Below are 14,018 nucleotides of genomic sequence, written 5' to 3'. Positions count from 1 at the left end.
CGAATATCCATAAAAAAGAAAGTGAATGCTTTTTCGCATGGATGGAGTCTGCGTTTTATAGATGTTTCATACAAATACATATAATATAAAATTGGTTCTATGTATTGTAAAAAAATAGTTACGTTTATGAAAATAATATATTTATGTCAATATACGTCGTGTAAATAAACCTCAAGAGTTAAAAAGAGTTTGCAGATAGGCAAAAAAGTCTCAACTTAATTGCTAGTAAAACTTAAGACATTAAATAACATTAAGTGAAGTCAAGGATGTTAGATTGCCACCCGTACAGTGATCATGTTGATCGTTAACTTTCAAGATAAATGAAACGACTTTAATTTATTGTTGCTAATCTAAGCTTATTTCAAGTAAATAAAGTTTAAGGTATTTTTATTTGGATAGCTGAGTGGTTGAGGTCGCCACGACAAACCTACTGTGCGCGACGTGTCGCGGGTTCGATCCCCGCGTAGGACAAGCGTCTGCGTGATCCATGAATGCTTCAAGTCCTGAGTCTGGATGTCTTTGTGCATTTGATATATGACAATATTAGTGAAACACCCTACGACACAAGAATGAAATAACTTAGTGCGGGAGTTCTTTAAAATAACATCTATTATCGAGCTTATCGTGTGTATTCATTGCACAGAAGTAAATAAAAATAAACGGTATTTAGAAACTTCACTATTTATCTTCTAACGAATGTTTAGTTAAGTTAATTTTACGTGTTTAGTATAGCTCACCCGCGTATTTGTTTTTCCATGTAATAAAATCGTATGTGTAGTCCTTTTTGTTCTTGGTATTGACACTAGGTTTATATTATTTAGTCATTGTGGTTATAGAAATTCTATTTATTTAGAAGTCACTTATAATTCAAATTATGTTAATAGGTTGCGATATGTTTTAAAGTTGATTACAGAATTATATGAAAAAGGCGGTGGCATAATTAAAAAATGTTTCTAATGTGTCAAACAATAATAGAAAAATGTTTTTTTTTTTTAAGTTTAACACTACGACCACTAACAAGATGTTGCTTCTTTTAAATTACATGAATAAAATAACTGTTAGATTCTGTTCCTTTTTGTATAATGTTAAGTATTAGAAACTGTTTTAACCTATATTATAGTTAAAATGTTGAAATACTTTTATGGGCATGGTTCAAGTATGTGTGATATTCGCACACATTTCAAGAAGAATTGTTGTCTTTGCGTAATTATAATAAAACAATTGCATAATAGTGTTATACTTCACATTTGCTAACAAAATTCAAAAGCGTCTTAAGTATTTACGAAATTTTACTTAAAATTACATCATAAACTTAACTTATTACACAACTTTGTAAAATTTATGACATTTTAGTGTAATTTAACACCATAATGTTAAAATGAAAACTCGAAACGTATTTACTTACAACAACGTACTACTTGACTAATACAACTAAGAAATTAGTGAAATAAGTATTAAAATTAATTGTTTTTTTTTGGCAATCCTTAGTAATTGTACTCGTATAACATTACGAGATAAAAAGCCTTAAGAACTTTAAGATTGCACATTCTCTAGCAAAGCACATGCATATTAAAACGTTTATTCTGTATTCCACAGGGTGATTTATTTAATGATAGATGTAGAGCATTTCCTATTCGTATCAGACCCGTGCAGGTATACGAGTTAAACGGTTGCTTATTTTCGTTCGTTGACCGTGGTTAGCTGACGTTTTTGTCGCCGCAGAACTTAAGCACGTGCCTGCGCTAACTTTACAATAACACTTTTTTCTTAAATGTAAATCAGATAAAATTAACACCAAAGCATTTTTTTTAACACTACAATAAAAATACAATTTTACGCAGAGTAGTTCTTAGTTACATATGAAATAATCCGTGAAATCTTATTTGTAAAGCCAAATGTTACTTGAATTAAAATGTAGAAACGTAGAGTCAATGTTCTGTATCAAATATATAGTGATAATAAGTAATTAGTGCTGTAAAGCTGTAAATTCTTAATAGCTTTGACCCACTTAGCCTTAACTGCTTTTAATGGAAGTTGTAGCCGATCTGATCTTATTGTATGATCATCTATGCTTTGATCGTTTTGACCACAGTATGGACTTATTCACAGTCGTATGGAGAACGACGAAAATTTCGCTTCATCAAGCTGTTTTAGTTATTTTTACGTGGAATGATGAGTGTAGAGACGATTTATGTAGAGCCAAATTATCTAAGGACGTTCGTCGTTCTACGACTCGGTAATACTCTTTGGTTTTTTCTCGTGATTTCTGCGGGAATATTCCTCGTCTACATGTATCCAACCTTTTTTCACGAGTGCCCGAACTATCCGAGTGGTCACGACACCGCATCTCCTATTATCAAGCCGCTATAACAATTTCAACGTACTTTCAGAATAATTGCATTTTCTAAGCACGACTCCCAGACGTTGACCCTTTATCCACGTCCATTTGTTCAATGGAGGAAAAATGCTTTTTACAAATGGCATTATCGTGTAAATTCGGATATCGTGTACTTTAGGATACTTTGTTAAGAGAAAAATGTTTAACTTCAATAGTATCATGTAACTACTGTAATGGATATTTAGGAGTGTGTTTGATTAAATAATAATGCCCTAACAAATGACAATTAATTTGGACGGAGAGTTCAATTGAACTCAAAATGTTAGCTATAGGGGCCTGAGTTATTCGATTTAGTTCAAATGGAAGCACTTTTTCCACATCAATCAATATAAATCATTGCTTGAAATGTTCTTGAGTTAAAAGCTATATACTATACAACTTTACGAACTGTAGCAAAGGAATTGCCCTAGAGGAGAGGAAATAAAACCGGTCAGTTTAAAACTAGATGCTAGTTATCAACTAAAATAAGGTCCATACATTGATTTGCTCTTATAATGAAATGGCTAATTTAAAAATGAACCTTACTCCATCGACTTAAAGATCAGCATTTCAAGGTCAAAATCTTGCCAATCATCTCTAACAAGTCCGGAGCGGACGCAAGTCCAAAATAATTCAAACGTAACGGACCTAACGTCGATACGATACCGTAACGTACTCGACCAGTTACAAAATCTACAACCTGTCTTACACATCCGGCAACTTTAATACCAGCCTCAGAATAAATTTATTCTAATACTCAATACGGAATAGGTATTAATAGATCCTTTGATATTTCATTTTGTTTGAAGTCAAATATAGGATCAATGGCTGTATTCTATCGATAGTATTTCTTAACGGTTATTTATAACGTTATCAGTGTTCGTGAGCCGTATGCATGTTATATGCATACATGTGTTTAGTTTTATTACTCTGTGGTGACCCACTTAACACTCGTATCATTCAAAGCTGCGTTTTACACTTAAATAGCGGTGATGGGGTTTCGATAGAGTCGACTCTCTAGAATGTACGCATTTGTCTACGTAGTGGAAACTTACGTACGGAAATATGGGGGTATTGCTTAACTGTCACCAAGTGATCTGGATCAGTGTGCAGTATTTATTTTTGTCAATTATATTTGAATAAGTAGGTGAACAGACTGTTTCAGCAACAAATGTCCCAAAAACGTTGACCCGTGTTTGTACAGCTGCAGACGCCGACAGTAGTAAAAGCGTTCAGTTGTTTTGTTTAGGATGAACAAATGAAAGTGACATAACGTGCTTATTAGGATGTGTTCGTAACCCTGTGATAAAACAACAGTTTTATTTTGTGTCGCCGTAAAGTGATGGTTGTGATCAGCAATGCCAGATTGGCGATACAACGTGCTCTCGACCAACGAGGCGTTTATAGACACTGAAGGGGCGCCCATGCTGGACCCGCTGGCCGCCAGCTACCCGCGCCGCGCCGACCGCAGCCGCCCTCACCACACGTGCCCCTACACCACCATATTCCTCGGCGCTCGCGCGCACCATGCTCCATATCGATTACCAGCTCTGCAAAGCGATTCCATCGATCCCTATGCAGACGTGTACTCCGTTGACCGCTCCTCCAATCTCACCGATACCTCCAGTTTTGCACGGTATGAAGACCTGCGCCCTCAGATCGACGACATTGTGTCGGAAACCGATGATCCTGGTTACACAAATGAGAAATTAACAGATAATGTGACATTACAAGTTCAAAAAGTGCCATATACTTCCAGTGTGTTTTACATTTCAGCAAAAACTGACTCAAGTCGCAAAGAAGTGGTGCAGAGTAACGATGTATTCCTTGTCGAGGAGTCTGATTCAGATGCATTATCGTCCTGTACTTGCGACAGTTTTGAACGGTGTGAGTTTGACTGCAGAGACTTTGAGCCATTTTCTGACACGTGTTGTTGCGATCCATTGAGTGACGGTGTTTGTAGCCGTAGTCCTAAAGATGTGGACTCGCCGGAACATTTTTGTGATAGAGTTGCGGAAGAGGACGGTGTTTCAAACCGGAGTGATATGGAGGGATTAGATCTCGCTTTGTTTGAACCGGCGCAAACTGAGTCAGCAGAATGCGGCGACGAGTCCGCGCAAAATAATGCTGCTTCCGCTTCGTCCACTCTGTGCGGCGTATTGTACGCGCTACCTGACAGCAGCAATGGTAAGTGACGCGCAGACTAATTTATTCGCAGTTAAGTGCTGGCATCCCGGAACCGTTGTTGTGATATCGCTCAATTATTGTGATTAGGAGCAAGCGAATAGAGCAGTCGCGTTGTACCGCCGTGTGGTCGCCGTCAATCCGTCTCGTATCCGATACGAGCAACGGTGTGCGGGAAATTACTATCGCATCAATCACTAGTAGCATTGTCATAGTTGCGACGCCAACAGCAATGGCTATCGGAAGGCAAACATAATAGACCGTGAAGGTACTTATCATAACACACGTAACATTACTTACATACCTTACAAGGAATTGCTTGATCTTGATCTAACACCGATTTATATAACACTAGATTTATTATCGTTCATTTTTTTCGAACAGATATTCTTTCAACATGAAAGTACTTTTTGATATAAATGTGGCAGAAGAACGAAGTAAGCATTGCCATCAAGTCTCAGTTGTACAAAAACTTGTTAAGTGTTAGCAGTCAGCAACGCGGAAGCCAGCGAGGCTTTTATATTGTACCGGCGCTACCTACAAATTGCTTACCGTTACTCGCAAGTTTCTAATTACCGGTAACGATGGAGGGCGATTGTTGGCTCATGCAAATCCGATGGATACCAGACCAGATAAGCGCAGATACAAACAGATAGCTGCGAGCAAACATCATGCATAAGTCAACGATCTAGATTTTTCCGGTTCAGAGAGTCTTCAAGATTTAAATGAGATACCGTCTTACGGGCCATTTAACGAAGACACCTGAAATAGAATGGTCATAGATAACGTTATTACTGACTACAGCTATATGGCTTTATAGCCATAAGTTTTTAACTCCAGATGTTATAATTACAAGTGTACTACGGTTAACGTAATTATTTCCGTGTGAACAAAAAAATATGTCGGTCGTTTTGTTAAAACCAGCAAGTACCATTAAAAATGCTCAATGGCTTTTTAATGGTTTCAAATTGCACTTGACAGTATGAAACAACGAATCTTACGTATTATAATAGATTTTGGGCACGCTTCACTATACCTGCTTCCTTAATAAAAAATAACATTATTTGCAATTTTAGCGCCATTAGGTGTTTAGTGGAAATATGTGTAATATATGTAAGCGTTTACGATTAACTTGCAATAAAACTGAAGAGCAATCTTCATGTTTGTAGGTTATGAGATCGGTTCCATCCGTAGTTAGAGCTGAATACCACACAAATCGATTTCTATATAATATAAAACATGTAGCAATAATAAACGTTTCTTGCAAGAAACTAACTTGCAAGAGCTTAGCAATTTTTATCTATGACGGTTTTCCTTAACTTAATTTAGAATTAACAAGTAACATATTATAAGAACCAATTAACAAATCAAGATATTTTGTTAATAGTTAGTAGTTCTATTTTGTAACAGCAAACACATGTATCCCGCCTAAGAAAAAACTACTGAACCAAATTGAGCGAAATTTTTAATCGACCAAATGACAGTTATTTCGCTTTAAATCAAAAAGAATCAACAAAACCGAAGGACTTAGGCAACAGACATAAAAATATATAGGTTAATTAAGCACCACCTTCTTTTCAAAATCGGTTGAAAGCGTAACTGCCATTTCGCATTTAAAATTTTGTACCGGCTCCACGTTAAGAATGAGTAGTTCCAAGTTTAGCATTAGCCGTTAGTTTTCAAGGTTATCAGATAATTCGCAAAGCGACTTCGTTTTGTGAATTGTACGATTATGGAATAATGTGGAATGGCGTTTTCGTGACATTGTTACCGTCGAAAACATTAATAACAACAGAGCATTCATTGTTAAAGAGAGCTAAAAGCTTTGCTTACTACGGGACGTGGCTTACCATATAAACAAGTATTTTACAATCCGTGAGAAAGTTAAGGGGTCAGCGCTGTTTTTATTTTACGATGTTGTGTCGTGCTTGTAACTTAAACATTTTTCTTTATACTTTTTCTTTAAAATAACTCAAATATTCATTCGAGTTTCAGTAGTTTTCAAAAGAATCCAAGATCCTTGAATAGAATTAAAGGAAATATAATTTAAATAATAATTTCTGACAAGGTAATATTTCTAGATTTCATGCCCTTAAAGCCTTAAATAAAAGCGGTGCAAAAAAACGTCTGCAGCAAAGTGGGTTAAAGGGAGACTAAATGAATATTACGAACCAAAGTTAGCAAATGTTACATACCGGAAAAATACTTGCTCTTAACGCGAGCATAGCTGTGCAATGTGATAATAATAAATTTCTAAAACATGATATCAGCTACAATCCACAATTATGTAAAGATGGCTGTTTGAAAGAATGCCTCACTCTTTTTATTTTTTAAACATGGCTACCGTGGGATCGATCACCTCTCCGTCATTCGCAATCCAAAACAAGGAAATTCGTGTTGATTTAAAGCGCATTGTGCCGACGAAAATCTGTTGCTTTGGAGAGGAATTTACATTATGTGATTTATAGTGATTCATCATGTTTACGTACCTATTGTTGTTAAACTTGATTTGTGAACTAATAACTCTGGGTTTGAGCTTGTTTGCTTTGTCGCCACTTGCTGATATAACTATACTCTCTAATACAAAGTCATAGATCTCTGAAATATGTATGAAGTGAAAAAATTATTATTATTTACCTTTCAGGAAAGAAGTTTGTCAGTTTATATTTTGTTTAAGGGGTCAACAACATCAATCAATATTTGTTTTTACTCTGTCTAAGGAGGTTGTTGTACTAGAGCTTGTGATGTCATGTGTATAAGAAAGTTGGACGATTGCGTGAGCAGTGCAGTAGGCGCCGCGCTTTATTGAACGATCTATCAACATTATAATGAATCTACAATTATTAATCGTAATCGAAAGAAAAAGAAGACAAAAAAAACCCATATAAATTGCAGCTATTAAATCAATCCATTCATCATTCAAAAACTATTAGTAGAGGCGGTGTATCGACGTCATAATTACAACAGACCATCAGTATGTATGTGAGGCAACACGAGTAGCTATAAATGGCACTAATTACTTTATGTCAGCTTCCTGCGAGCTCCATCAAGTCACCACACTTCACCAATAGTCAATAGATGTCGAAGAATGCAGCCGGTCTAACAACTTGTCACAAACCAATCAGGGCCAGTGTTAATGTAATCTTATCGATACTCCATTCAAATATCATTGAACATCCTCATTACCTCATGAGTTAATCACGACATGTTTGCACTAATCGCGATGCTACATCCTTATTCTCCATGTTTCTTCTACCGAATGTTACTCGTTTATCCGTTCATATTATGATCGTCATCAGATATAAATCGAGCCATCTATAGTAGACTATTAAATTCAATAACAAGCTTCAGTAGCTGAAGTATATAGCAGTTATAAGTAAGCCGCGAGTTTCTTATATGGATCCACAGCTGTATAACGTCAGTAATCTTGCTAGACTCGATCGGGCGGGGTGCGCATCCTTGTCCAGTTATGTATGTGATGCAATCGTTTGCTTATACTTTCTAATGAGCTTGCCCTTCCTGTAAGCCGCGTCTTGAAGGAAGCCGCTTGCGCATGCATTTAACACTTTGCGTGCATTAGGTGAAGCAAGCACAGGATTCAACATTTCACTACACGACGTTTTGATTAAAATACAAGTTTCGCAACTTTTTGAAGTCAGAATGTTGAAACTTTTCTTCGTTTTTCAATAAAAGCAAAATATCCATTTATGTTGGTCAACATGCGTATAATTCTTTAATTCGCATGACATACACCTGCTTTTAGTTTACAAATAAATAAAGTGGTGATATTTTTTGCGAATTGCAGACAAAATACATATCAAAATAAACTGCGAATAATATTGGACGTAAAGTGTTAAAATTCATTGCAAAAACAGGAACTAGAGAAATCGAAGATTTTACAAAAAAAAAACAAAAAAGTTATGAGAAGTTTATATAGAAGTTACACATTACACACTAACCTAACAATATTGAGAATTTAAAATAGAAAAAAATAACAGGACGGTCAACTACTAGCGCAGTTGCAATTTCGCGTAATAACTAGCAATTTGTGTGAGAAACTTACAGACAATACGGATGCGGAATTGAGTTTACGGTATCTAATTATGTCATAATGATAATATGCGGTCGTGTATTTTGGAGTAAGCTGTTGAATACAGTTACACAAAGTCGACCGACTTCGGTACCCGTCGTATTACGCACACACGACGCTACATTTACGCCCTGTCGCGTAATTGAATCATTATATTTTGGAATAGTTAGTTGATAGAAAGTTGTATGTGTCGATAGCCTTGCCTATCAGGCAAAGCTCCTAAGACCTTTGTCGGGTAATCGTCGAGAGATTCAGAGCCTTCACTGAGAGTAAAGATACATTTTTGGGTGCTATTCCCAATATTCTTTCGTCGTGATAAGTTAGTAACATCTAAGTATAGATTGGACTATTACTATATTCCAGAGTTCTAGTCATACCTATAGCATAGAAAACAATTTCAAATCGCAATATCTTAGGTGCTATTTATGTGCAAACTAAGTTTTATTGTGAATGTTACTTGCGTGCGACGAGGAAAGTTAATTAGGAAAGCGTATCCTGGCATCAGGCCAATGCACATAAGTTACACAAGGATTGCTCAGTGGCTGCTTGGAGAGATAATATAAGTTCTGTTTTATGCTATGTGTTTTGTTATTAAAATCTAGAGGACCATTTGATCTAGTAGCTTTTGGTTTACATAGAATGACGATTAGCGCGGCTAAAAGCAGCACTGAAATGCTGAAAGTAAGCTTTCCTGCTATAAAAGTCTTCTAAGTGTTTTCGCCTTTAAATTGTAACATACAGATTTACCGTTGATGTTGAAATATTACTACGGATTTTAATTTGTGCGAGTGTAAACAGTTGTGCACGTATATGACTCAGACAACTTAGTCTAGATTAATCAGAGTTTGTATCGCGATCAAGGTGAGGTCGATTGCTGTACTTAACGATAAAACTATAAATTATGTTTTAAATTAAACTCATGTTGTGTGTTTTGTGAATGTTTCTGAGGTTCTAACTCAAACAATTAATGCTACATGTGTTTAAAGGAAGCTTTTACGACCAGCCGCATCCTATAAACGGCAGATACTAACAGAATAAAAATGAACAAACGTTTCTTTGGAAGCAGGGTCTTACAATGAAGACACTTGAATATCGATTCTGAATACCGGTATATTGTTCACTGCGATTGCATAAATATGTCTATCGGTTTTTATACCTCCAAGGGGCATTGTCTCTTTTGTTTGTAGAGTGACGTCGATTGTGAAATGTTAATAACTCGACGCGTGATTGGTAAGAACAATTTTTCATTTTGTTGCAATTAACCGACCTTCGTCTATAGGTATCTTATGAAATTTCCATTACAGCGCAAATACAAGTTTTAACAGCTATGGCATGTAAATAATTACTTAATCACACTTTCGATAACTGTGACTTTAATGGTAAGGAAATAAATAGAATTTATAGATGTGCTGGTGAAGTGCTTAAATGGAATGTAATCACAAACGTTTATAAGCTTTTCTTCCGCGTATCTTCTTTAATAACTTTAATGTTTGAACGTTCCTCATAATGTTTATATTCATAGAAAGTTTATTAATTAGCTTTAGGAAAGGTTCTGCCCATGTAGTTTACTTATAATTTTGTAGTCCTAGCGTTGTAGAAAATTGTCAAATGTATGGAGTAGACGTTTCGTTTCGTTTAGTCACGAGACTTATATCTGTCGTTTTCATACCTTCTATACATTTTCCGTAAACGCTAACGATGACTAAAATGTACCTTAGTTATCGGGGTAATTTGTTTTGTATGTATGTTATTTAAGGCAATCTTAGAATATTAGCTAATATTGATATCCAGTGATCATTTAAGATAGCTTTTAGTCCGACAAATCTATATCCATGGGAACGAAGCTTGCGCAGTATATGGCATCAAATTACGATCGGAATAGGAATGCGTTTGGTAAATAAATTAAGAGTACCGATATCCATCGGGTTTACAGATTTATAGTGTTTTGGTACGTGAGATAAATACTCGTTTGATTTATTCACATAAGTGACAGCTGCAGTTGATTTAAGCACCGGCTGACATTTGAATATATTGCTAGACTCCAATCTCTAATGATCATTTAGTTTTGGGTGCTTTATACTTAGCTAAGCCGCGACTTCCTTCGATAGAATGCCTGCAAAAAGTTACTTATGTACTCTGAAAGTCAGCGACCAAATTATATCAAAACTAATAAATATACACCAAAATTTACAATATATCCTGATGGGATAAGGACAGGGGAATGATGATATTTATTGCAAATTGGTTAGAACACTTAGAACGTAGTGTTGTAATATTTGTCATGGTTGAAATCTAACACTGAATGTTATATTAGGTTAAATGTTAGGTCTAGAAGTGTGAAATTGGGACATCCTAGAATCTAAATTAGTGCCCTGAATATTTAGTTGCAAGCATATTGAGCTTGATTGTCGAATGTTAAATGTTTGCTATTTGAGAAATTGGATTAGATAAGTTAGTAATGGGAACCGACATTGTGAAACTGAAGAATAAGCAATAAAGGTTTAGTAAGGACTCTACATTTTTGTTTTATACGTCTTAAAATCTATTTGAAATCGGCAAATTGGACACTATTAAGTTTTTCAAAAATAAATTACTGCATGATAGCCTGTGTTCTATAAGGGTCAATGAGCCAACTCAACATTTCTTCATCAACAAATATTGGATCTCAATAGATTTTTATGCAAGCGATATGAATGTTAAACATCTTAAAATCACAAAAAATGTAGGTGACAATGGCATATCAAATTCACATCGAGAATATTCCGAATAGTTTTCAAACATGAGCCAGCAGGCAGCTGGTGATCGGGCACGCGTCGGCCGGCCTGCGCGGGCGCACCTGTACCAGTGTCCGCGCCGGCCACTCGCCCGACTGGTCCAGTTACCCCACTGACGTCACCTCCACACACTGATCAAAACTTTCAAAGTGATAGTTCTTAATAAATGTCAAGGCTAAATGATAAAGACGTATATTTGTTTATGTTTTAATACTGTGAGTTGTTTCTTATTATTTTGCTGTTGTTTCTGAGCTTTTTTTTACAATGTTTGCACGGTGTACATAAATTGAAGTACATGCGAAAATCGATTTTATTGCTTGAGAATAAAGACCGTGTTTGTAGATATATTTCGTCTAATACGGTGAACTTTGTAACCAAAGCACGATTCTGTAAATATGAAAAAAGACAGATCGCATCTCGAACATTTGCCAGGTTTTGTTATTTTACATATTTTCTTGTTTTACATTCTTATTTAGGTAGCATCGCAGTATTTGAGCTGGCTTTACGTCACACCTCATATCGGTACGTGGTCTCCATTCAAGAACCAGTTTACATCTAACAATTTATAATATCTAAACATAATACATACACATACATGAACACCAAGACGTGAACAGAATACAAAATCCAAATTCATTCACTTGAATTACTTTTACAGAGCGTTGCTCAAATGTCGGATTGAGTCTCAAGTTAACATTAAATTATGCATGGCATTTGAGTTACCCACGGCGACATGCTTTAATCTACATAATGCGACAGTACTGATAATAATTATATGCTTAAACTTACGTATTTCACGTCGACTTTGATTAAATAAGAATAACTTAGAATCTGTCAGGATATATTTAGTTTCAACTTCTAGTAAAAATAAACGCAGGAAACTAAATAATCCGGACAAAGCAATTCAACGACATGAGATAAACGACGCCAAGACTAAACAGTCAGCTATAAATAAATTAAAAAGTCAGAACGAATAAATACAGTGAAGACGAATGATCAATGGTTTTTAAATGGGCATTGAAATAATTCTGTGCACATCTGCAACCCCTCGCCGAGCCCTCGGCCGACAAAAGTGTTATCCATGCGTTGAATGGCAAAGGCAGAGACTTCGTGACTTGTGAGAACTATACCGTACACTCCACACGCCGTCGTACGATTCAATTCTACTAAGTCACCGCGTTCGCGTGTGCTGCACAACACTTTGAATAGTTTATTCATTTGATCATAATTGATTTCTTTTTATATGAATGAATGTATTCAGTCTCGCGGAAGAAGTGACCTCTTTTTATCTTTGTTCTGCTTCATTCATGAGCTTCTATAATTCATTCAACGTGTAGATAAATATAATACCTCCTTGGCTGCACAGCGGCCATAACGTACGTATTGCTCATACTAAATCTTCTAACATCCTGTAAGTCGTGCGTCTCAGCTGTATTCTCGATGAACGCTTGCTTTACGATCTTTCATAAAAGCTATGTAAATCAAATTACGATATTAGTTTAATACTGAGGAAGTCCAAGTATTATTTCTTGGTACATGTGACGCGTGCGCAAACAAATGCGTTTCCGTTGGTAGACGGAGAACACTGGCTCTAGAGAAAGTTGTCGAGCCTTCTTTCTTAACAATCTATTGCAGTTCGCCATTATGTCATGTCTCCGGCTTTTTTGGTTGATTATCTGATGTAGGAAGAGATTATGAAACTAATATCAGTGTCGTCGTGAAACCGAAGTGATTGATGTCTTCCAATATTACGTTTACTGTACAACAACTAGTCGTTATTTCATCAGGAAGTTTATCGTTTAACTTAATTTGGAACTGAGAGTAATGTGTTAAACGTGATTCTACAATAAAAATATATCAGACTTGTACAAAATTTACTGGTACTGGCCTCTCTCGCATATTTCCTTGTCTATGTCTCCCAAAAATGTTTGTAGATTTCTAAATTTTAACTTGCCCCGTCAAGTCATCGTCTTTCCGCCGGATTACTGCCAATTGAAGTTGCTACTTACCGACTATTGACATGTTCCGGGTACTAAGAGAGCAGACGTTAGCGTTGTTCTTAATGATTCTATTCCAGTTAAAAGTAATATTATTTACTGCGAACTACTTGCACTGTATAATGACGATATACATTTATGGAGCGACCATTGGGCTTACCTCTAAAAATGACTGCTGTCGCTTTAAGAGAGAGATGCACGCCTTTTTGTGTGTTATAAATATAACCTGAAGACTTGGCGGTAATCCATCGGGTATAAAAAAAACAGAAAAGTACAATTTCATGAACGGTTCCATAAATAAAAGTAAGTTACGCAATGCCTAATACAAAGATTGCCCTGTAATTACGAACAAAGACCAGATAAAACCACTCATGCAAAATGCGCATGAAGAAAAACAAGTGAGTTAATAACAGTCGGTGCGTGTGAAATAGCCAGAGTCAACTAACACGGTCGGTGTCACAGTCCAAATGATCATCGCTTTGACAATGGATATTGAACATTAAACAAGGCCTATAACATAAACTATTATGTTACTCAATTACGTTTATTTTGTTTGATACAAAGAATCCTTGAAAACTTGCATGATCAGGAAATGT

The 14,018-nt window shown here is 36.0% G+C and overlaps 1 protein-coding gene across 4 annotated transcripts in view; it reads left to right on the top strand.

Annotated features, from left to right (window-relative positions):
- The window catches only part of LOC113492510, a 50,988-nt gene that overhangs the window by 4,347 nt on the left and 32,623 nt on the right, over positions 1 to 14,018 (top strand). For 2 of the 4 annotated variants that reach the window (XM_026869988.1, XM_026869987.1), the window contains exon 2: positions 3,627 to 4,564. In XM_026869988.1, coding sequence (XP_026725789.1) covers positions 3,736 to 4,564 — 829 coding nt within the window. In that variant the 5' untranslated portion in view covers positions 3,627 to 3,735. Of the gene's footprint in view, positions 1 to 3,581; positions 4,565 to 14,018 lie in introns of those variants that run through there. The other 2 variants (XM_026869986.1, XM_026869989.1) reach the window with 1 other exon arrangement.

The sequence above is a fragment of the Trichoplusia ni genome, chromosome 4, assembly GCF_003590095.1.
Source record: "Trichoplusia ni isolate ovarian cell line Hi5 chromosome 4, tn1, whole genome shotgun sequence".
Lineage (NCBI taxonomy): Eukaryota > Metazoa > Arthropoda > Insecta > Lepidoptera > Noctuidae > Trichoplusia > Trichoplusia ni.
The sequence above is the reverse complement of the archived record's forward strand: the minus strand, read 5'-3'. Positions and strand labels throughout refer to the sequence as shown.